This window comes from Euleptes europaea, chromosome 9 (assembly GCF_029931775.1).
Source record: "Euleptes europaea isolate rEulEur1 chromosome 9, rEulEur1.hap1, whole genome shotgun sequence".
Lineage (NCBI taxonomy): Eukaryota > Metazoa > Chordata > Lepidosauria > Squamata > Sphaerodactylidae > Euleptes > Euleptes europaea.
In genome coordinates, this window is record NC_079320.1 from 61,031,270 (window position 1) to 61,056,609 (window position 25,340).

The 25,340-nt window shown below is 41.5% G+C and overlaps 1 protein-coding gene across 4 annotated transcripts in view; it reads right to left on the reverse strand.

Moving 5' to 3' along the window:
- The window catches only part of FAT1 (FAT atypical cadherin 1), a 172,318-nt gene that overhangs the window by 45,586 nt on the left and 101,392 nt on the right, over positions 1–25,340 (reverse strand). For all 4 annotated transcript variants that reach the window (XR_008933506.1, XM_056855431.1, XM_056855430.1 and 1 more), the window contains exons 5-10: positions 23,038–23,367; positions 22,097–22,307; positions 17,594–17,733; positions 9,379–9,654; positions 7,778–7,988; positions 1,313–5,380 (exon numbers count right to left, since the gene is read on the reverse strand). Coding sequence is in view for 3 of the 4 variants with exons in the window: in XM_056855431.1 (XP_056711409.1) it covers positions 1,313–5,380; positions 7,778–7,988; positions 9,379–9,654; positions 17,594–17,733; positions 22,097–22,307; positions 23,038–23,367 (5,236 nt within the window). In the remaining variant the exon portion in view is untranslated. The remainder of the gene's footprint in view (positions 1–1,312; positions 5,381–7,777; positions 7,989–9,378; positions 9,655–17,593; positions 17,734–22,096; positions 22,308–23,037; positions 23,368–25,340) is intronic.

Genomic DNA, 25,340 nt, shown 5'->3' on the forward strand with positions numbered 1-25,340 from the left:
CTGGGTGACCTTAGGCTAGTCACAGTTCTCTTAGAACTCTCTCAGCTCCACATACCTCTCAAGGTGCCTGTTGTAAGGAAGAGGGAAGGAAGGTGATAGTAAGTCACTTTGAGACTCCTTATGGTAGAGAAAAGTGGGATACAAAAACCAACTCTTCTTCTTCTTGCTCAAAACCCAATGCCTCAGGCTGTATCAACTTTGTCAGAATTGAGGGTACAGATCAAGGTTACCAGGAAAAGGATAATTATATGCCGAAGTTGGCAGAAGAGAAGTTTCTGATTTCTTAAAGGTCCTCAGAGTTTATTTCTTATACATTTAAAAAAATATCCTACTTTTCTCCCTTAATTGAGACCAAAAGTAGCTCATCATATCATTCACTCCTCTTTCACAACAACCTCCTCGTGAGGTAAATTAGGCTCAGAGACTGTGATGGGCCCAGGGTCACCCGGCGAACTCGCAACAGCAGAGTGGGGATTTGGACCCAGTTGTCTCAATCCTAGTCAGACACGCCAGTCACTATGCCATGGAGGCTCTCCGCTGACCTTCATACATAGTACTTTTAAATGCAGATCCTTGGTAGCAATTAAGTGCTGGTGTACACATAAAATCAACACTGCAAAATAACACTAAACAATAAATGCCATTTAAAAACTGCATCAATGACTTTAAGGTCCTTTGAAAAATACAGTTCACGCAATTATAATCCAATTGTGCCATAAGCATTTTAACAAACCAGAGATACTATCTTATGACATCAACCGTGCAGACAAGGCACACTAGAGAAACTCAGCAGCCAAGAGGTTGTTGCCGTGTCGGCTAAGGAAAGAACCACAAACCGCAAGAAGAACAAACTGCCACTGAGAACACCAAGCCAGATCGAGCCCTCCCCACATCTTCACAACCTGAAATAAAACCTAGCTTGATGTCAACCCAAAATGCATTGACTTGCCCTTATTAGAAGCAGCCAATGGTACAGGCCAAAGGAAAGCACACAGACTGCCGATGCCAGCACAAAGGGCTACAAAGGGAGGCCGAAAAGAATTCAATACAGGCCACTGTTTTCAGTGACAGCTTTGCGTATCTTGTAACATGCCCTTCCAAACTGAAACTGCCCATTCCTGCTTCTTATAATTTGTTGCCTAAAGACGCAATAAATGTCTAAGGCGCATGACTGAGTCTCATAAACAAGTGAAAGAGAGGTAAGATAGATTTTAAATCACAAGAACAATATTATATGACCATTATTTAAAAGTAACCAAATGACCAAATATACATGCCAGCAATTTCTAAATATATATTTCTAAATATTTACCTGTAATGAAATAGCTGACTTGTCTGTTGGCCTCTTCTGAATCAGCATCGGTAGTACTTAATATTGCAACAACTCCTCCAGTTGGATCATCTTCGCTGACTGTGCCTTTGTAAATCTCTGCAGTGAAGCGTGGAGGGTTGTCATTCACATCAGTCACAAAAACTTCAACGACTGCAGTAGAAGACAACTGAATTTTCTCGCCTCGGTCAGATGCGACTACAGTAATCCTGTAGGTATCCTGCTTCTCATGGTCAAGCTCTTTTAGAGTTGTAATCCAGCCTGTTTCCACGTTTATGGCAAAAGTATCTATGATATCAATCTCTTGTGTGGCCTCTAACATATAAGTAACATGTCCATTGATTCCAGAATCCTGATCAACTGCTTTGACTTGTATGACCTTTGTTCCAGCTGGCATATTTTCCACAACATATGCTTCATATGGATTGGACTCTAAAATGGGTTCATTGTCATTTACAACTTTTATTTGAATGCTTACGTCTACTGAAGAAACAATTTTGTAATTTTCATCCATATAATGTGCTAGCACTGAAAACTGGTACCACTTAGTTGTCTCATGATCAAGGCTCTTTTCAAGTTTCAAGTTTCCATTTTGCCTATCTATTACAAAATATCCATCTCTGTTGCTTTCAGGAGTATTCCCTTTAACCAGAGTGTATAGCAAGGGCTGAGCATGTTCTGCTCGTATAACATCTATCTCTGTCCCAACAGGAATATCTTCAGGAAGAGTATAAGAATAAAATGGCTCTGAAAATCTTGGGACAGGCACTTCAGGGGGGAGTATTCGAACATAGAGAGGAACAACAGTCTCCTTTTGCGGGGAGCCACCATCCATTGCTCTGACAAAAAAAGTGAGGAACTCATTTTCCAAACCAATTAAACTTTCTTTTGTGGTGATTAGTCCAGTCAAAGGATTAATTTCTAAATTCTCTTCAACGTTTTCAGACTCTGCTTCGATGGTGTAAGTGATGTCTGCATTGGAGCCCTCATCAGCATCAGAAGCTAAAACCTTAATTACAGATGTACCTTTTGGTACGTCACTTCCAATATTCGCCTCGTACTCGGTTGCTCGGAACAAAGGGCCGTTGTCATTAACATCAGTGAGGATTACACTGATGCTGCAGAAAGCCACTTTCCCCCCAGAATCCTTGGCCATTAACCTGATGGCGATTACTTTTTCAGCTGGAGTTTCACGATCAAGTTTTTCTGAGGTAAATATCTGTCCTCTCTCATTAGTATAAAACCTGTCTTTTGCGAAATCGTTCACAATATGGTATGTGACGTGGCCATAGTTGCTGGCATCTTTGTCCGCTGCTTCGACTTGAATCACCAGCGTATTCAATGGAGCATTCTCAGCGAGTTCCACCTCATATTCAGTCTGAGCAAAAACAGGGCTATGTAAATTGGCTCCAATTACAGTTATGAAAACCTGAGCTGAACTTCTGAAGACCCCATCAGAAACAGAGACATTAAGACTGTAAGCAGGCCTCAGAGCCTGTTTGTATAGGCTTGAGAGGGTGATGACACCAGTTTTGCTGTCGATTACAAAATTCATGTGATCATTGCCTGTTAATATGGAATACTCGAGCTTGCCTGCATCTGAACTGTCTGCATCGAAGGCCTTTACACAAGTCACAAAGTGTCCACGGGGAGCCAGTTCACTCAGGTTAGCTTCATAAAGCAGGTGGTTAAATACTGGTGGGTTATCGTTCAGGTCTGTTATGTTGACAGTTACAATAATGTCACTGCTCAGTGGAGGCATTCCACTGTCTATTGCTCTTACTAGCAATGTGTGTTGCGGAGCCTTTTCGTAATCCAAACTCCTTGCTGTCAGAATGAGCCCAGTGCTGCTATCAATGTGGAAATAATCATGGCTTTTGCTGCTGTTTTCTATCAAGTGATAGGAAATCCCTCTGTTTGTTCCAGAATCAGCATCTGTAGCCCTGACATGTACAACAGATGTTCCAATTACAGACGCCTCAGAGAGGGCGGCAGCATAAAATTGCTCTGTAAAGATAGGAGGATTATCATTGATGTCTTCAATTATTATGTCGACAAATACTTCAGCATGGGCCCCCGTCAGAGAATCAGTTGCACGTATTCTCAGCTTGTAGGCAGGGTGGGCCTCAAAATCTAGAGGGGCAAAAATATTGATAACTCCAGTATTGAAGTTGATAGTAAACTGTTTGAAAGGGTCGCCGTCTGTGATGCTGTAAAACACTTTGAGTCCTTCTGGGCTATTAGCTTGCACATGTACAACAGGACTGTGAATCTGGATATTTTCTGGTATCTCTGCACTGTAGAAGGTTTTTTCAAACACTGGCATGGCTTTATTCACCACAGTGACCGGGACTGTCACTTCAGCAGAAAAACTTGGTTCTCCTTCATCTTTTGCTATTACAGTGAGGAGGTATTCTTTATTGAGTGTATCTGGGTCAAATGGCTTCTTGAGTGAGATTTCACCAGTGGGTCCTATTTGGAAGAGGTCATAGTGTTCTTTGAGGTAATAAAGAACTTCTCCATTTCTACCAGCGTCTTTATCCACAGCAGTGACACGCCGAATAACGTGGCCCACTTCAGAGTCTATTTTAACAGTGGCATAATATGGAAGATCGACAAAAATAGGGGCATTATCATTGACGTCTTCCACAGTGACCTTTACTACAACGTGTGCAACTAGAGAAGGCTTATGCTCTGCTGTCACTTCTACTACAACGTCAAAAAACTCCTGCAGTTCACGATCAAATGGTATTCCAGTGATTGAAAGGACACCTGAAGTGCTGCTAATTTTAAATCTGCTGTCTGGGTTTAGAATATGATAAAACAAAGGTTCATTTATTTGACTCCCTATAGCAGCAATAACAGCGATTGTTTTTGCTTCTGTGGAATTTTCTTGGACTACCGCATTGTAGGAACTCTGTGTGAACTTCAGCTGGCTTGCTTTGCTCTCTTTCACATTAACTTTTACGGATGCAGTGCTTGCAAATCTGCCATCAGAAACTCTGACTGTCAATTCATACCGGCTTCTTAACTGAGTTGTATTTTGCACAGTTATCTGCCCCAACTTGGAATCGATTGAAAATTTGTCTCCAATGTTGCCTTCTGTGATAGAATACATTAGTTGTGAAAAGGCTCTCGAATCAGCATCTGTGGCATTTACAATGGCAACTTTCACCCCTCTATAGGTTGGCACTAACAGGGTTGCCTCATAAAGGTCTTTTGAGAACACAGGAGAGCAGTCATTGATGTCGATGACGTAAATGGTAACATTTGCCACGTATTCTGCAAATAAGTGTGGCGTCCCCATATCGTGCACTTGCACGGAGAAGTGAAATATATTTGTCTCTTCATAGTCCAAGCTCATTACTGTACGGATAGCGCCCGTACTAGAATCAATGGCAAAATACTTGTGGACAGATGGCTCAACGATCTGATAGACGAGTAAAGCATTTGATTCCCTGTCAGCATCTGCAGCTCGTATCACTAATGGGGAATTCTTGTCGGTTAGAACCACACTGTTAATTGAAGCCAATTCACTGATGAGTCCTGTGTATTCTGCTTGCATAAAAGTTGGCGCATTATCATTCTCGTCTTGAAGGTGTACCAATACAGTAGTGTTAGTGGACTGGCCAGCCATGTTGGTTCCCTGAACAGTGAGAGTATAAAAAGGCAATGTTTCAAAATCAAGTGTCTTCTGAGAGGTAATGACACCGGAATTTGGGTTAACGGTGAAGACATCACCCACGTTACCATCTTTTATTTCATAAACGATGGATGATTGGCTGTATGCAGTTACCATGCCAACAAAACTGCCAATGTTGCTGCTTTCACTGATCTCTGTGGAATATTCTTTCATTGTGAATTTTGGGGATGCATTGTCAGAGATTGTGACTGAAATGTGTACGGATGTTACTTCACTCATTGGAGGAGCCCCTTTATCTGTGGCTTTCACTATCAAAGTATAGTCTTCCTGACTGCTAAAATCCAATTCTTTTGCAGTAGTAATACTGCCTAAGATAGGATGTATACTGAAAGCATTTCCAACATTTCCTGTAAAAGAAAAGAAAAAATTAAGCACAATTAGTAACCACAGATAATATAGTACAGATGTTTACAGCTATAAATCTTTTTAAAAAAACTTTATATAAGATTGTAAACTGTATTAGAACTTTGTATTTTTAAGAAACAGTAAAATTGTATGCAATTCAAGACACAGGAAACTTTTTTGAAAACGTCCATGAAATGACTAAAGATATTTTCCATAATCTTACAGTGTAATGGACACCAGCTGGCATAATTACTGTACCCATCATTTGTTACCATCTAAGGTCAAGTATAATGTACTACCCAGTTACATGTGGATGTTATACAACACATCTTCTGAGGAATGGGGCACTTTCATTAATGCAAAGAAAACCAAGAACAAAAGTCATATGCACTCTAATGCAAGTGGAACTACAATCACACTTAAGAACATAAGAAATGCCATGCTAGATCAGACCAAGGCCCATCAAGTCCAGCAGTCTGTTCACACAGTGGCCAATCAGGTGTCTCTAGGAAGCCCACAAACAAGATGGCTGCAGCAGCATCCTGCCTGCGTTCCACAACACCCAATATAATAGGCATGCTCCTGAAAAGCACCATTTGAATATCAAGAGATTATCAATGAATATGCTGTGAAAATATTCTAGGAAATGTCCTTCATATTACAGTGTTATCCCTAAAACTAGCAATTCTTCAATGAATTTATTTTTAAAAGTTTCTTCCAAGTTACTCCAAATTAAAATAAACAATGTTCTGTATTTAAAACTTGTGAGAAATACCGAACACAGTTTGACTGATTAGCAAAAGCTATCACAACAAGCTCTTCAAAATTAAGAGGATACTATACTAGGGTTTTGTACTTCACAGGAATTCCAAGATATAAGATTCCAAATTAACAGACTTCTTACATTTTGATTAGAGGACAGAATAAATAACTATGACTAAAGCCATGACCTCATCATGGCAATATTTTATTATAAGCATTTAAATTATGTATTTGGGTAGGCAGTTGATATTGTCTTTTTTTCCTTATAGAAGGCCGTAAAAAGAGCGCCATTCTTAGAATATCCCATTACTAATCCCGTAAGCCATTACAAGCATCTGAGGAATGCTCATTTCGTATGCTTAGAATTTCAGCCCAAATGCTTTAGCTGTTTATTAGCACAAGATATTAGGAAAACAATGCTGAGAAAGTTTTAACATTTCCTCCTACAAAACTGAGGATAAAGAGAGAGATGTGTGAGAGAAAGAGCATGAGAATATGTACACACATGGATAAAGTCCTAATTGGGGAAAAAAAGAAATAGGAGTTCTGTCAGGTCCTATTTGCTGGGATCATATTACAAGGATATTTTTGCAAATTCTGACTGGCACTTTGTTTCTGGGCCAAATTAAATATGTTGCAAGAGGATACTACAGGGAGCCCATTTCTTCCATATTACCTCCATACACCCTCCCTGGTGGGTTGTAAACAGAAGAGGCATCACTCTGGCTGTCTCAGTTTGATTACCTATCATCAAAATTGGTCTATTTATGTTGTGGTGTCTAAAATTGTAGAACCTGCTGTATAGGTAAGCCAACCAGATATCTTTATTAAGACATTTTGACATCTAGTGAAGACAGATTTGCCTCACTGACCATAATATAGGTTCATATAACAGTACATTTGCTCTATTTTTGTAAAGGGAATTAACCTATCTGACCTTACTTAACTGCTTTCTGTTGTTACTGATTTTATAAGTCACAGGTTTACAATATTAAAAACAGCAATTTCAGAAAATCAATGTAGGAAACAGCCAACGTTTTAAGAAGCAGCAGCCAGCAACTCAAGAAACAGAAATATACATACACATTCTAAAACCCTTTGCAGTGCCATCTTAATAACAGCCTCACTGAGCAGACTTGAGTAGGATTCTTTGTAGACACTGGAAAGCTATTAGAATGAATGCCAGAAACTAGGTCTAACAAAACCTTAATGAAAACAAAACAAAAAAACAGCAAATGGTGCAAGGGAAAAGTATTTTATAATTAAATTGCCCCTACGCATTTCGCATATAGGGGGATCTTTCTGAACTCAAACGTCCGAGGCAAGTAAGGAAATAATCATGAATCCTCATTTCATTGCTTGCCTGGGACGCTTGAGTTAAGAAAGATCCCCCTGAGGAAGCATATGCGAAACATGTAGGGGCAATTATTAAATACTTTTCCCTTGCGCCAATTGCTGTTTTTTGTCTTCGTATGGTTCAGTGTGGCCCTCTTTTCTTTTGTCTAACAAAACCTTTCTTAATGAATCTGAATTGTGCGTTTCTTTTTATATGGCTATATTTTAAACTTTGGATCTTTAAGCTGAAATCAAACAGCACCTTTTAAAGATAACATGATGCTGAAGCTTTGCATACATACCTGATTCTATGGAGTACACAATTTCTGCATTTTTCCCTTTGTCCTTGTCCAGGGCTGTAACTTGGAGCACTACTGACCCAACAGCGGCAGACTCATACACCCGCCCTTCATAGGAGGAACTGGTGAACCATGGTGCATGATCATTCGTGTCACTCACATTAATGATGATTCTAGCAAAGCTGCGCTTGACAGGAACATCTTGATCTCGAACCTAAAACAATAACCAGCATATTATTTCACTCATTTTTACATTTATTAGGATCAGTAAGAACTAATACAGTCAGTACCTATTCTCTACAGAATCAGAGGAGCATTCCTATTATGTTAGGTGCTGTGGAACATAGGCAGGATGCTGCTGCAGTCGCCTTGTTTGTGGGCTTCCTGGAGGTACCTGGTTGGCCACTATGGGAACAGACTTGATGGGCCTTGGTCTGATCCAGCATGGATTTTCTTATGTTCTTAATTATCATTATGATGCAATTAAACATGTAAGGGGTTGAAAGCAAGCCATGCCTGCGGATTGTACAACCCTACAAAGACAACACATATAATCTTATTATTCACCTATTTATAAACTGGATGTGTGAAACCAAAATGAGAGAAGGTGCAGGACTAGAGAGGATCCATACAGTCAGTACACACCTCCAAGGATGTGGGAAAATATAATTGATTTTTTCCCCAAGGAACTTGAATCCTCCCCTCAAAGTGGTGTGTACTGAGTTTTGCATTCATGTTGTCCTCATGCTGCCATGAATGTTGGCAGGAAAAAGTAGCCTGCAGCATTAGTTGATAGAACAGGAATTAGGCAGAAGGGAAATAAGAGGTTTTCCACTTGTATCCTTTGCGTCTGGCCTAAAAGTAGTGGTGGAGGATTGCAGACTGTGTCTCCTCACACACAAATCCCCCCAAGTCCAATTCCACCTCCACAAAAGGATGTTTTAGAGCAGCGGTTCCCAAATATTTTGAATCATGGAGCACTTTTCGGGAGAGAAATTCGTCACGGAGCACTAATTTTCACCTAGCACCTATATACTAAAACGAATGACAGCAGTATTTTTCTTTCCCATCTCTTCACGGAGCACTAGGAGATGTAAAAAATTCAAACATGTAGATCCTCCTCCCTTCTTCCTCTGCTCCAGCAGTGGGATTTTATTTATTTTAAATATTCTTGTTTTACTTTCCCCAATATTCGACATGTAACAACAACGGTGGGAGCAAAACACACAAACTTTCACAGGCTTTATGATTGCAATGATAGCTAAATACAATATGTGTGTACGGGTGTGTGTAGATATATACATTGATATTATGTATTTATATAAAGTATGTAATTATACAGCATTTTTGAGTGTGCAAGTGTTTTACACACCTCCTCTGCAAGCTTTACCAGCACTATTACTATTATCCCACTTACTGCAGTTCAACATCTGAACTGAGAAATGGTGGCTTGTCTAAGTGTTCATGGCAGAAGCGATATCTGAACTAAGGATTTTCAGGTCAGGAAGCTATTACATTCCACTAGCTCTTGGAAGTCTTTTGCCTTTGTGACTCAGAAAAGAATACCATGTATCAGCTGAAGAAGAGGCAATATGCTTCTTTACCATGACAGTGAGAATATGCTGATGTATGGCCTCGTGATCCAAATGTTCGGAAGTGTAAAGAGAGCCAGTGGCGGGATCCAGACGAAATTTCTTAAGGCTGATAGGATCGATGCTGCTCTGCATAGTATAAATTAGCTTATTTTTCTCATCTCTGTCCGAAGCACTGATTTGCAAAATTTCTGTCTCGGGCATGGTGTCCTCTGGTATAACGACTTGGTACTCCCATGAAGAAAACTCAGGTCTGTGATCATTCGTGTCTATAACCTTGATGTATACCTACATTGACAAAGAGATAAAAAGGCGACAGTAATAAGATAATGACAAAAATGCAAAATCAGTTAAAAAGCAATGGAGAATGGAATGCAGCGACTTTCCCTCTTACCGAACTGACAAAACACCCCATACAGAGTGATAGCAACATTCCGATCAAGACAAATGATGTAGAAAACACCTTCTAAACAAAGAGGCATTTACAGAAATATTGTCTGTGAGCCACAGATACACTATATGAATTCCCAAAAAGTTAGGCATACTTAGTGAGAGTCTTTACCATGCTCCTCTGAGCATGCAGACCTCCCTTTCCAAATCCTGTATATATTTTTTACAATTTTCAGTTTCAAAAGAGAAACACTAGGGCAGGGCTCGAGGGGTACTGATAAAGAAACATTAAGTCTAAAACTTCCCTCTGCATGCTCAGTTAATCGATGAGATCTCTGCATCCAGGCTGTTATGTATTCGAAACTGCAATTCTTCAGTACAACTTCAAACTTCATGGAACATAATTTTAAAAATGATCCTACAGTTACAGTGATCTTTTCCCACCTCACCTAACTTTAAGTACATTGCTGCAAATAAGAACAAGCTAGTTAAAAGAAAACTGAACAGCAAAAGGTACATCTATTACTAGGCTACAGTTTTGTTGCCCTCTAGGTCAACAAAGATCACTTTGGAAAGTCTCGTCTTTGAGTTTAAATGGAAAAATAAATGAGATTTAAGGCAGCGGCTCCAAAAACGGTGGACTGGGGACCTGTTGGGGGGGACGGGACGAGGCTGCAGAGTTATTGCAAGGGGTTCACAAACCTATCCAGCTTGGGCAGTTTTCTGCTTCCCGTACCTTCTTCCTTGACTTGCCTCCATGGCAGCGATGCCCTCCCAATTCTCTGTGTGTGGCCGCTAGCTGGGCTTAATCCACCAGCTGGCTTGCTTTGAGCAGGCAGCGTCAGGCCATCCTCAGCCAGTGGCCCCCAAGTGTGCACCAGCCTCTTCAGGGTTGCTCGCCTACTTGTGAAGAGAACTGCTCCTTGTGAGAAGCTTGGGTGGGGCATATTGGCTCCCATCGCCCTCCCCTTCCCATCTTGGGTGACAACTGGAAACGCCTGTGCCTTGAATGGAGGCACGGGCTTCAGCCCTTTAAGGAGCCACTCTCTGGCTGCCAGCATCCTTGGGGGCCTCTCAGTTGGCCTCCCTGGCCCCTCCCACGTCTCCGGCAGCCCAAGAAGGTCCAGGCTGCACCAGGCAGCTGTCAGAGGACAGCAGCTTCACTGGGCTGCAGCATCTCCCTCTTGACTCCCTCCCTGGGTAGCCTGGTAAGTATGGGGGAGGAGGGGCTGATCCCAGAGATCCATGCATTTGAAGCGGGTGCTGACCCAAGAAAGCTTATGCTGGAATAAACTTTGTTATTCACTAAGGGGCCACTGGGCTTTTTAAGAACATAACCTAATAAAAGGCATGCTGGATCAGACCAAGGCCCATCAACTCTTTCTTGGAAGAACCCCGTCATCCAAACACAGGAGGAAAAGCACTTTTCCTTATCTGTGGTACCATAGCCACCTTGCAGCACTTCATAAAGCCTTTGTAGGTATAAGAGGCCCCAAGAGCCCCATTCTGCATTAACAAGTGCCAACTCCGTTCCAGAGCACAGAATTATAAATAAGGATAAGTGGCAACTAAATAAGCACCTTTAGTGTGTTACTCGAGGTGGGAAAATACTATATTTCAGATGTCCATTTGGAATACGAATTGAGCTATTGATGAGGTCCCTTAAGAACGGTATCATTTTAATGAAAAAATACTTCAATTAGTATCAATCTCTGGAGACCAGTTCAATGGTATGGGCTTCAATATGATTTTGATGGCTTATCCATGCTCAGTAGGATCCACTGGAAGTGTTTTCTGAACAGGGAAGAAAGTCGTTTGACTCACTTCAAAGGAGGCACGGCTCATTATCCTCCAAACACCTGCCAAACTTGATGCTTGGCCGTGGACAACCTTTGCGACTGCTGATTTGCTACAAGATGGTGCTCTGAGGATAAGGGTGCCCTGAAGTCAAGGGCAGATATTACATGTGCATTCCTGGCTTGAAAAGCTACCTTACATATACTGGAGGTAAGGTCCTGTCAATCATGTTACTGTGTGTACGCGAGAAGAACTATATTGTACTTTAAGACCCTGAGGTTAACATTAAAATCTTACTTTGCTTTCAAGGAAGGAAACTGAGAATAAACTGTGAAAAACAGTAAACGAGAACTGCCTAAATGAAATTCCAATTGATTCCAAAGGATAATATATCCATTAATTTTGCAGATGGAAGCGACTTGATGGCACTTAGCGCACACAATTTTGCACAATGTAAGATTCAATATTAGGAGAAACAACACATGGATGAAAAGAATTAAACCTAAAATTCCTACTTATTGAAAAGTTGATAACCACAGCAATAACTGCTAAGTAGATGGGGCTGTAAAAACAGTGTTCCATAAACATAACAGAATGGTTCACACATTTATTTTCATTTCCTATGAATTACAATCTTCATTTAAGGTTGCAACGAAAAAGATCAGTGTTTGGAATGATTTGATTTCTCCTCCCACCCACCCCCCACCGCTTTTCTTCCTCAGCCATCTTTAACACTGTCAAGGTTATTACTGAAAACTCTGAATTCATTTATTCTCATTCAGCATTTGGCTCCCTATAAAAGCTTAACAATAATCTTGCTTACTGCTTCACTATTTCAAAGTTATTTAAATAATTTTACTAAAGCATCATATGTTCTACAGATGTTCATGGCCTGCAGCCAACTGCAGCCTTCTCATTTAGCAGACACAATCAAAAGGGGTTTTATCTCCCCCCCCCCAACAAAGCCATATATTTGGCTTACTATTTTTACACAGATAACAATTTGATAGCTACATGCGTTTTTGCCAGTGAAATTAATATAACACAAGGAAAAATGGCTGTTAATCAAAGGCTTGTTAAACTTTTATTGTGTTTCAGCTGCTTAGCCAAGTATTTTGTGACATGAATAATCTAAGGCAGCTTGCTACACTTAAATATATTTTAGAAGAGTTGGTTTTTATACCCCACTTTTCCCTACCTTAAAGGTAAAGGTCCCCTGTGCAAGCACCGGGTCATTCTTGACCCATGGGGTGATGTCACATCCCGACATTTTCTAGGCAGACTTTGTTTACGGGGTGGTTTGCCAGGGCCTTCCCCAGTCATCTTCCCTTTACCCCCAGCAAGCTGGGTACTCATTTTACCGACCTCGGAAGGATGGAAGGCTGAATCAACCTTGAGCCGGCTACCTGAAACCAACTTCTGTTGGGATCAAACTCAGGTCGTAAGCAGAGCTTTGGACTGCAGTACTGCAGTTTACCACTCTGCGCCACGGGGCTCCTTACTTCTTCCCTACCTTAAGGAGTCTCAAAGTGGCTTTCAATTGCCTTGCCTTCCTTTCCCTACAACAGACACCTTGTGAGGTAGGTGGGGCTGAGAGAGTTCAGAGAGAACTGTGACTACCCCAAGGTCACCCAGCAGGCTTAATGTGGAGGAGTGGGGAATCAAACCAGGTTCTCCAGATTAGAGTCCACTGCTCTTAACCACCACACCACGCTGGCTCTCATGCTTTCTGCATGAATTTGTAAATCAGCGATGTTTATTATAGTTGTCTTTCAAATAAAGGGTTTTACAGACATTCTGCACAACTCTGATGTGTCCAAAATTTTTGTTTTAATTGCTCTTATTTAAGCAAAGTATGGCTCAATTTACTGTTTAATCTTCAGAAAAACTTGGGGGGGGGGGGCTAAAGAACAAATCTCTTTAAATCATAGACTAAACTAAAACTTTTTCATCAGTGCCGTCCAGACTGTGGAATTCCCTAGCTCATGAAGTTTGCCAGAGCCCTTTGTTCTTTATCTTCTGTAGGGGTGTTAAGGTTTTCTTACAATGGACTGCTTTCAACATTTCTTCTCCTTCACTTGATAATATTTGAGTTCGTACAATAGGTTTTCTCTTACAACTGACTTCTTATTTTATTACAGATTTGTGTGTGTGTAAAAAGCCTTCAAGTCGCAGCCGACTTGTGGCGACCCCTTTTTGGGGTTTTCATGGCAAGAGACTAACAGAGGTGGTTTGCCAGTGCCTTCCTCTGCACAGCAACCCTGGTATTCCTTGGTGGTCTCCCTTCCAAATACTAACCAGGGCTGACCCTGCTTAGCTTCGGAGATCTGACAAGATCAGGCTAGCCTGGGCCATCCAGGACAGGGCTATTACAGATTTATCCTACACTATTATTGTAATTAGGTTTATTTATTGTTATTTGTGTTTTAGGTCGCTGCTCTTTTGTACTATTACTTTTAAGTATGTTTACGTATTTTTGAAGTGTTCTACTATGTGTTTATTTTTTGATCATGCAAGCTACCTTGACTATCATTTATAATAGGAAGGTTAGGTATAAATTCTCTAAAACCAAAAAAAGCACACCTTGTTCATGTGTCAGAAACTCTGATGCTTCTACAAATGAATGCAGTTTAATTGTTGCAGAACAGAAATGTGAAACCCTAGCAATATATCACATCAATCCCTTCACGACAGAAATGGGACCAATCCAATAAAAAACAAGTCTTTTGCTTTCCTGCAAAAGCTACCTCCTCAATCTCTGACTCTTCCATTAAGAGGCAGAAGACAGCAGTTAAACACAGAAAACAGCTGAAAAATGACCTGTGGGTTTCGAAAGGGAGAAAACAAACATTGACAAATCCATGTTGAAAAGTACTAAAAGTATACCTAATTTTGAAAAAAAAATGCTGACTGTTCCAACTATCCATACTTTAAGCAAAACTATTATTTACCGTTTTCTAGGGGATACACAAGGGACTTCCCAAACATAGTTGGGGAAACAACTAATTTGTTCTGAAGCAGCTCCTTTTGGTAAGAAGCCAAAGCTGATTGCAAACCAAAGAGAATGAGCTGAAAAATGCTAAAATTACAAATATATAAATTTTAATAAGGTGCACATGTAGATTAAAAGCATAAAACTCCCAGTAAAGGCAAAAACTTACACAGTCAGTATATAAAAACATAAACAACTGTGATGTACCATCTTTCTTTGACCAATATGAGAACCAAAAAGGACCAGACGCGTTTTGGCCTGGAAAGGCCTTCCTCAGTGGTCAGTATAAAATTATAACTTATCACACATCCTAATATTATAATCATAACATAATGGGCAGTAAGAAACATCTAAAAGCCCTTCTAGTACAGTGAAGCTCCCTGTGAATTTTTTTATTTCTTATACGCTAAAACCTGGCTTCACTGTCTCACCTTCTGTTGTATGCTGGGCTCTTAAGGATGTGAATACATCAAGCAGTGTATTAGGTCAAAGCTGCCCACTTAACTTCTATTTCAACGCTTCATGATTTGTATCAAAGCAGTGTGGAATAGTGGTTACAGGGTCAGACTAAGGTTCGAATCCCCACTCTGCCACAGAAGCTTGCTGTGGGTGACCTTAGGCCAGTCACACAATCCGCTTAACCTTCCTCCCAGGATTACTGTGAGGATAAAATGGAGAGAAGAACACTGGAAACTGTTTGGGGGTCTCCTTTGGGCAAAACAGGGAGAATATAAATGAAGCAAAGAAGTAATCAATTCAAAACTAGGTTGATAAAGACAGTGAAAACTAGACACTCTCCCTAGCAATTTTATGGAGCTGAAACACAAAACACTTTCATAGCCCAAGCAATGACCATCACTGAGGAAAAGGTGTTGAGACATTCTTTATGGGATCATGAACTATTTTCACTGGAAGAGAACATAGATTTTGAAGGACTCATTAACTGACTTAAATGGATCAATCATCAACTTCGTTCCACCACTTCAGGATGCACATCCAATATCAGGCACTCAGAGAACAAAGTGGCACCATTTTCTCTATGCACGAGGGATACAGCTTGGACATTATAATATTATTCATAATTTTTATGTATTTCCACAAGCATTTACTGAACTTGTCAAAATGATAAATGACTTGGATCCAGAAAAGCATTGCTGTTGACTGAAAGGGTTTCTGTCAGCAGAGCATAACCTTTTTAGCTCCCCCTAAGATGTTGTTCCTAGGGGGTTCCCTATCCCCGAGGAGGAAGAGGAGGAGGAGAAGAGTTGTATTTATAAGCTGGCTTTCTCTACCAGGACAGTTGTATTTTATCACTTTGGATTCATACACCAAACTAACCTGTGGTAATAATAATACTATGCTCCTACTCTCAGGTTTATCCTAGATGAGTTATGCAAAAGCTGGCTTACATGAAAGCTAATATCACCAGCACTGTGCACTCAAAGTAGTAGATAATAAATTCAACCTAAAAACATGTAGTGTGAATGTAGCAGATGTAGCTACAAATGTCATACTGCAGGGGTGGGTAGCGTCAGGCCCGGGGGCCGTTTAAGGCCCGTGAAATCATTTGGTCTGACCCTTAGTGGATCCTGGCAGATCTCTTGCTCAGAAGGATCTAAGACTGGTGATCCACCCCCTCCCGTGGACAGGAATAGCTTCTATTCAAGGCAGATGTGAGTTTGTTTTGCTGAGAAAAGGAACCTTTTCCCCCCTTGCAGAAGAGTCGTTAGCTATGGAGCTGCTAGGACCGCCCAAGAAACTGTGTTAACCCTTTCCCACCCAGCCCATGGAGAAACGTATTCCCTCTGTACTACAAGAGGGCTGGGGGTGGAAGTGGCAACAATGGAGGGGTTAAAGGAGGCAGGGCCAGAATGCATGGCGGGGGGGGGGGAGAGTTCTTAGCCACTGTGTCCTCATTTCATCCCTGGAGGCAGAGGTAGCAGGAGCCGGCTATAGAATCCGGCCCAGACAATGCGGAGCAGGAGCAACTCCAGCATGCGGCTGGACGGCTATGCCCAGCTGGTGCAACAGACCATCCTGTGCCACCAGGTGGCCGAGTGCGCCACTGGTTGGATACCTGCCTGCTTGCCCACGCGAGGAGGTCATCTGGGGCAGCTGCCTGCTTGGGGCTTGTTCAGCTAATTTTTAAGTCGATAATTTTGTATGGCCCGCAAATGATGTTATAAATAACCAAATGGCCCTTGGCAGAAAAAAGGTTCCCCAGCCCTGTCATATTGGAATGGGTCACCACAGAATCAGGACAGGGTAAACTACTGGGGGTCAAATCAGTATATGCTTTCATGTAATATCACATTACTGGGATACTCATCCACACGAAGAAGGTATCTACTACTCACTGCAGTAGGAGTGCTTTATAATCACCCTAGAATGTTGTGCAAGAAAAGTGTAACGAAATCAAGATGTTTTCAGCTTTATCTTGCCTGTGCAGCATCTGGTACAAAAAGAAGCATGGGAACCGATACAGCGCCTAATTATTATGCCGAACTGTTGTGCAAGTCTGTCCAAGTGTTTGTGGATCAACACTAGAGCTGTTTTCTTTCTGCTTACAATTCCTTGGACACGATCCATATTTTCAAGAACGACAAATATTGCATCATGTTAAGTGATATAGTTTTACAGTTACAATGTTCAGTACCTTGACCATAAAGCTGTTTTCAAGCTGTTGATCCTCTCCACTTTTGGCTGGGTTTCTTTTTTGGTGGTGTGTCTTAAATTATTAATCCTTTTCTTTCTAGGTGAATAGCAATTTGCAAAGCTTGGTCTCTGTTTCTCATTTATTCTTCTAATTCTAGAACCTGATATGACTTTAAAGATGTTGATTCAGAGGGACGGGTTATCTACTTACACATAACCTCCCCCCTTTAGCTAACCAACATTAAGGCTATTGTACTCAGTTTGTACAGGAAACCACTTCCTTTTCACATAAAGATCCTCTAATTTATACACAATGTAATTCTGCCCAAGGGAGAAAAGGGGGACAGCTAGAAATTCTGCTTTCAATAAACATGTCATTAGAAATTCCATTACCTGAGTGCCAATAGTTCTGGTTCCATCTGTTGCTTCTACTGTCAGGTTGTAATTTGATTTCTGTTCTGCATCGAGAGGCCTCGCGACAATGACAGTCCCAGTGCCCTTGTCCACATCAAAGCGGCTGTCATAGTTGCCACCTGGTCCAAGAAATTGCATGAGACAGAAGTTAATAAAATGTTGCTTTGCTGTATAATTTCATGAAGATACCTATTTCTATGATGTTTAATACAAGTTTAAAAGAAAACTGGATCCAAAATATCTGACGCTTTGTGTTGGATTTGTCAACTACAACAGACCGCCACCAGAAGCAGACATTTACACCATCCTGAATCGATCAAGTGTGTGTGAAGTGCCGTCAAGTCGCAGCCGACTTGTGGCGACCCCTTTTTGGGGTTTTCATGGCAAGAGACTAACAGAGGTGGTTTGCCAGTGCCTTCCTCTGCACGAGATCAGGCTAGCCTGGAATCATAACTGCAGTTTATTTGACACAGAACTCTGTTCCAGGGGATATTTTTTTCTTTCTTTGAATAATTGGGTTTCTTTTAAAAGGTGGGATGTGTGACTGCCTTACAGCCCATTCCTGAACCTTTCAGCGGCCGAGGATGGCGTGGTTGAGGCTGCCGCGGCACCTCCAAAGAGGTTCCCTGACCTCCAAAAGGCTTTAAAAAAAACCCTTTTAAATTTAAAAAGTAAAAAACGGGGCATTTTCCCCATTGAGAACGCTGTTGCTGGAGTGGGTGTTCCCGGCCTGAAGGGGGTCAGGAAGCGGCCTACTGGCAGCTCCTCCCCCCGGAACAACAGCGCAGGGACTTGTGCTGTCGGGACACTGGTGAGAGGCCAAACCAGTGTCCCAGGGCCACGCTGCCACACCAATGCAGGGAGGCCAGCGTGAGCGCCCCAACGCCAGTGTCCATGCCACTCTCAGTGGCGCAAGTGGCCCAGACACTGGTGCGGCCACTTGCACACCTCCTGAGCCCTTTTGGCCTCAGAGCTCAGGAAGGGGCTGCCCTGAACAAGCCCACAAATATGGACCCCATTGCTCACAGTTTTGTTTTTTGTTTTTTTGGTAGCCCGTCTGACTGTTATGTCATTTGGGGACTCTTACTGCATAGCTCTTTTCAAACTTTTTCTTAAATACATGTCCAAGCAGAAGAAATTAATACGAATACTGGATAACGTTACTTGTCCTGCTATATTTATTAAAAAAAATGTTTTAGTGCTCAAAACAAAGACCTGGGCAGCCACGGTACAGATGTTAAAATATTTGCCATGCTTACAATGGGTACAGGCCATTGAGCACTGCTGCCATTAAAATATTATTGAACATATGTGGCTTACTCAAGAATGATGCTCCGTAGATTGTGTACCAATGGACTGGGCATGAGGTAGGTCCTTAAGGGGAAATCTTAAGGGGGAAAATTGAACTGAGGGTACAAAAAGAGCTCAATATCATAGAAGGGCTAACTATTTTTCCCCCTTCCATAAACTTATCCTTTTACAAAACCTGTAAGTGTCCTGAGAAACTTAGCTCTGAAATATAGTTCAATAACAGTTAATAACCTAAACGTTTAATGGATCGTCATCATAATATTTGTTATGCAGATTGCCTCAAACAGTACAATAGCTATAAAAACTCAATGTTATCTGTGATAAAGCACTGCCCATTAACTTTGATTGGTTTTACTTTTAGACATATTATTTGAATAGGACAAATTAATTTCCACCTGTTGTTAACCCAACCCTTGTGATGGCAAAATTGTTTGTCCCAATCATGACTACGTTTCTTCTATTCTTTTGCCCATGCTTAAAGAATTAAGAATGTCTTGAGTGATATGTCCATCTCAATAAAACTGTATGTAACTCCCAGTTACGGTTGCCAACTCTTAGATGGAGCCTAGAGATCTCCCAGAATCACAACTGGTCTCCAGACTATGGGGTTTCGCCTGCAGAAAAAGCTGCTTTGGAGGGCGGACTCTGTGGCATCATACCCTGCTGAGATCCCTCTCCTCACCAAATCCCACCCTCCCTGGGCTCCATTCCCAAATTTCCAGGAATTTCCTAGTCTGGAGCTGGCAACCATACCCCCAGTCCTTATTGTAAATAGTTTGCAGAAATAAGCCTCATTTATTTAAATGGCACCTAAGGCCAAGTAAGTGTACTTTAAGACTGCATTTTCATTTTAACAAATCAGAAAATATAAATATTTTTGAGGGTGTTTTTGCCTTTCAGGCAAATCAACCAGACTGACGGGCTCAATGTTGCCTCGGTACAGGCTATTAAACGCTACTGAATTTCTTGCGAAGGTTGTGCAAATCATCTCTGCCCACCATTCCTAACTGCTCACAGTAGCGTGCAATACATAATTAAAACATCATACAACAATGAAATAACAAATTTCCCCCTCCTATACGCACACCTAATAAGACCGAATAAAACCTAATAAACAAAATAAAATGTCTGCCACCTAGGCTTCATTAAAAGCTCTGCTGAATAAAGCAGCAAAGTTTCCAAGGTTGGCACTACCCTCACCCCATCAGACAGCCGGTCCCATAAAGTAGGAACACAAAAGGGTCTGAGAGGGCATCTAGGAACAGATGCCAGCTAGTTGGGAGGTAGGTTTCCATTGTCCTTCATTTGTGTGTGTGTGTAAAGTGCCTTCAAGTCGCAGCCGACTTATGGCGACCCCTTTTGGGGTTTTCATGGCAGGAGACTAACAGAGGTGGTTTTCCAGTGCCTTCATCTGCACAGCAACCCTGGTATTCCTTGGTGGTCTCCCATCCAAATACTAACCAGGGCTGACCCTGCTTAGCTTCTGAGATCTGACGAGATCAGGCTAGCCTGGGCCATCCAGGTCAGGGCGTCCTTCATTTAGGCTTTACTAATCCCACTAACCGGGGTTTCTGATTCAATTAGCATGATAAACGCCGGATCCTTTCTGCTCCTGCATGGCTTGGCCAAATCAGCATGGCTGACACTTAAAAAGGCATCCTTCTAACAGTGCCCTAGAGTCCTTACGAAGATACATCAGCTCTTAAGGTTGGTCTACAGAAGCAGTATTTAGCCCATCAGTCTAGGTGCACTGAAAGTACAGAATGAACCATTTTGGGCTCAACCTAAACCATCATTTCGTATTGATTCTTGAAATGTGGCATGAAGCAACAGTAACAACAAACCCGGGGAAAAAGAAAAGAAGGAAGGAAGAAAGAAAATCCTTTCAGAAAAGAAAACACCCACATGTATTTTTCTAGTGTTATCAGATTATTCTCAAATGACTATGTTTTCACTTTAGATCTCATAATCTGGCAATAAATTATGTGATCTCAGCAGATACCTTCTGCTGTACAGTTCAGGTCACAAGCCATCTGAAAGATGTAAAAAACTTCACTAGCAAGCTTGTCTCCTGGTACAGCCAAAAAGAAAGAAAGCATGGAAAGCAAGCACAGAAGAAAGAAAAAAGATGTCAATCAAATTAGGTCATGCCATTAGTAAACAGTAAAACATAGTCTAAAACATCCAGATTAGCAAGATGTGTTCTCATTTGAATAGGAAATGGGGAAACATTAACTAACTGGCTACGGTTTCTGTCCCAGAGTCACTCTTTCTTCCATTATGCTACTTAGTTTGTCTGATATGAAGAAGAAGAAGAGTTGGTTTTTATATGCCGACTTTCTCTACCACTTAAGGGAGACTCAAACCGGCTTACAATCACCTTCCCTTCCCCTCCCCACAACAGACACCCTGTGAGGTAGGCTGGGCTGAGTGTGTAACTAGTCCAAGGTCACCCAGCCGGCTTCATGTGGAGGAGTGGGGAATCAAACCCGGTTCTCCAGATCAGAGTCCACCGCTCTAAACCACCGCTCTTAACTACTACACCACGCTGGCTCTCTAGGTTTAGATGAAATTTACAACACTCTGTGGGCTGCTATCCTAAAGACCCAGTCTTACCACACTGGGCATATCTACTGGTCTCATGTAGTCCCATGGGCTGTTCTCCAAAGCAGTTGGGTCCCTAAGAGGTTAGGGTTCTGACCCTGTACCTCCCCAGTCCTAGACTGACACCTTAACCGTTACACCACACCGGGTCTATGACCCTGGATACCAGTTCTGGCACATCCAAAACCATGAGGTAGTTTGGGTACATGGTGGACCATCTACCACAGCTCACAATTTTGCCAGGATAAGGAGCTCTACCCCTTTAGCATTCCCTGTGCATAGCAAACCTATGCCACGTGATAAATTATAAAAATCACAAAAAACATTTCATCAAAACATTCTTTTCATGACACAGAGAACGTTCAAAATTAAAACCCTCCTACAAGCTAATTTCATTTGATTTAGAAAGAAAATGTTGGTTGGTTTTATTTCTTCAGCTGTTCTGGATTGGAACTATGAACAATTTTTAGGAATTCTTCATCATTTGGGAGCAGGACTAGAATGTTTAAAATAGTCCAGAAAAACCACCAAATAATTTACAATGAGGAAAACTTGAAACGCTCTTACCCGTAATGTCAAACCAAAGGGGAGTGCCAAGAGGCTCAACAGCTATTACACCAATCATGTGAGCTACTGGATCACTTTCCATGACAGTAAAAGAAAAAAACGATTCCTCAAAAACAATTGGTTCAGGAGCTGGACTGGGCTTTGGGATCCATTCTATGTGAAGCCGAGTTGTTGATGATTTTTGCGGACGACCGTTATCCACAGCTTTGATCTACGACATATCGAAAGAGGTTTAATTGTTTAAATTCCATAAGTGAAAACAAAGCAGAAACATTCTTGTCATGCGCACACTCTGAAATTAACCCTGAGAACATGCACAGTCACATCAGAAGACGGGATGACAATTAACTAGAGGCCAAAACCATGGAACAATTCTATAAGCCCAAGAAAGCTTTACAGCGCAATCCTAAAGAGAGAACACCGTTCGAAGCTCACTGACTTCAAATGGACTTAGAACTCTTTTTTTAGGATTGCATTGGTAGCGGCATTCAATGCCGAATGACAAACGACTTTTTGAAATATTCACACAAAGAAACAAAGAGTCACTGACAGGCGCTAAGCAGTTCTGCGGATTCTGGCCCAAGACTGCTTTGTTTTTAATCCTTGATGAACAGCTGCTGCAAAAACCACAACATTAATGTGTGGAAAGAAATGAAACTCAACACTCTCGTCATTCATATTTTTATGAAGAGTGTATTCACGCTTTAAAAAAAAACACCTTAAATCAGTATCAACTTGATTCTTGTTGTTTTTGTATTTTCCAAGCCTTTTAAAGTACCCCTTCTGAATATGAAATAATGAGAGAATAATTTTTTATGATAGCAATGGCATATAGAATCATAGAGTTGGAAGGGACCACCAGAGTCATCTAGTCCAACCCCCTGTCATCTAGTCCAACCCCCTGAATAATTAATAATGCAAAGATTGAAATCTTGACTTACTGTAAGAATGTCATATTCTCCAGCGCCAGAGTACTTCTTAGAGGAGACAATTCCAGTTTTGGGTTCAATAAAAAATTTGCCATGCTCATCCCCTTCTTCGATGCTGTAAGATATTTCTGCATTGGGTCCCTCGTCTTTATCTGCTGCCAAAACACGATAGACAGGGTCCCTCCGGGCAGTCCTCTCCCTCTCCGGTCTTTCACGTTCGGGCAATCTGATTTGGTAGAACTTTTGCAAGAACTGAGGTTTATTATCATTTTCATCTAAGATCTTGACTATGACCCGGGCAAGGGTTGATTTTGCTGGGATGCCGTTGTCTGTAACTGTTACCTATGAAGGACAACAATTTTACAAAAGTAAGTAAGGTTACTCTTTGATGCAATCATTGCATTTGCAACAACCACTATAAACATTTTCACCTAATACTGCACCATTTGTTTTTCAATCAAAATGTTTAGTTCTCTTCAAATCTGTCTGTCTGTCTGTCTGTCTGTCTGTCTGTCTGTCTGTCTGTCTGTCTGTCTGTCTGTCTGTCTGTCTGTCTATCTATCTATCTATCTATCTATCTATCTATCTCTTTAACCGCTGATCTTTGTATAACATACTGACTTAATAGGCATAGATTAAAGCTGTTTAATACTGTAAAATTCCCATTACATTTTTGTTAAATTTTGAAAGAATTTAGAATATTTAAAGGTATTTCTTTCTACTAAAGTGTTAATAGTTTAATTCCCCCCCCCGAGCTTAGTGATTCAACATTGTTTACAAAACACATTTTTGTTTCTCCAGAAATATATAATTCATCAAGTACGTCCTTTCTAAGTAGAGATTATAATAACTTAAAAGAAAGCAATGCCTTTCAAATGCCATTAACTTATTTCCATACTGAAATGTGTAAATATGCCACATGACCTATTTTGACAGTTAAAGGGAAAAAATGTAACCATGGCTTGGATCTCACAGAACATTTCCACTGACGGGAGGCATTTCTGCCAGCGGGGAAGACCTACCTCCTCTCCTTCTGCAGTCCCAAACATGGCCCCCACCCTAAGTGTTGCTCCTGGGGCACAGGGGACACAGAGAAGTAACAGATCTGCTGGGGAGGGGAGCTGGTGAAAACCACACCCCCTTCCATTCACAGATATCATCTGCAGGATCCAGCCACCAAACTAAAATTGTCTTCCTTACTGCCTGCTCGAACCTGTTATTTCTTGCAAATCCACACTGCAAATTGCTTTGTGCTGTAGTTACAAGTCATGTTCTTCTCTGCAAGTCCAAAACTTCTTGCCTATATGTCTGAAGTGATCTTAGCTGCTTTTTCTTTCTCATACATATAGCGGCAAGTGTTATCTGCAGAGACAGACTCTGAGATTGCTTAACAGACACGTACTAACAATGCATCAATCCAAAGCCCATGGAGTACCGACACAGCAGTTTAAATTCATAGATCCTGCTCTAGGATATCAGAATTCAGATTTTCAGGCCTTCACAGTGCCTCGGAACTCTGCTGCATGCCCCCAAACTGCAAGCCCCAGAAGGTTGGACCAGAACCAACGGGTTGAAATTAAATCAAAAGAGTTTCCATCTAGACATTAAAAAGAATTTTCTAACAGTTAGAGCAGTTCCTCAGTGGAACAGGCTTCCTCGGGAGGTGGTAAATGCTCCTTCCCTGGAGGTTTTTAAGCAGAGGCTAGATGGCCATCTGTCAGCAATGCTGATTCTATGACCTTAGGCGGATCAAGAGGGGGAGGGCATCTTGGCCATCTTCTGGGCATGGAGTAGGGGTCACTGGGGTGTGAGGGAAGGTAGTTGTGAATTTCCTGCATTGTGCAGAGGGTTGGACTAGATGACCTTGGTGGTCCCTTCCAAGTCTATGATTCCATGAGTGCCCTGCAAGAATGAGGCAGTTCTAGGATTAAGATGGCGACGAAGGGCACCAGGAAGGAAGGCTGATGACATCTGCAGCACATCATACAGAGAGGCCCTTTGCTAATGAAACAATGAAGATACACACATACACTATTATCCTAGCTGTATGCCAAACCTGAAACGTTCCTTTGACATCAGTAAACCATCTAATTAAATTAGTGATATCAACATCCAGGATCATGAAGCAACTCAGAAAGTTAGGCATGCGTAATTAGATTTCATCAGCCTGAAAAAGTGCAGTTAGAAGCTTCAACTCCTGAAATCGTTAGTTAATTCACTTGTCAGCTTTGCACATACAAACAGACACACTTCATGAAGACCAACGAATGCCCGGGATACCTGCTTTCAACGTCCACCCCAGCACCCCAGACAGC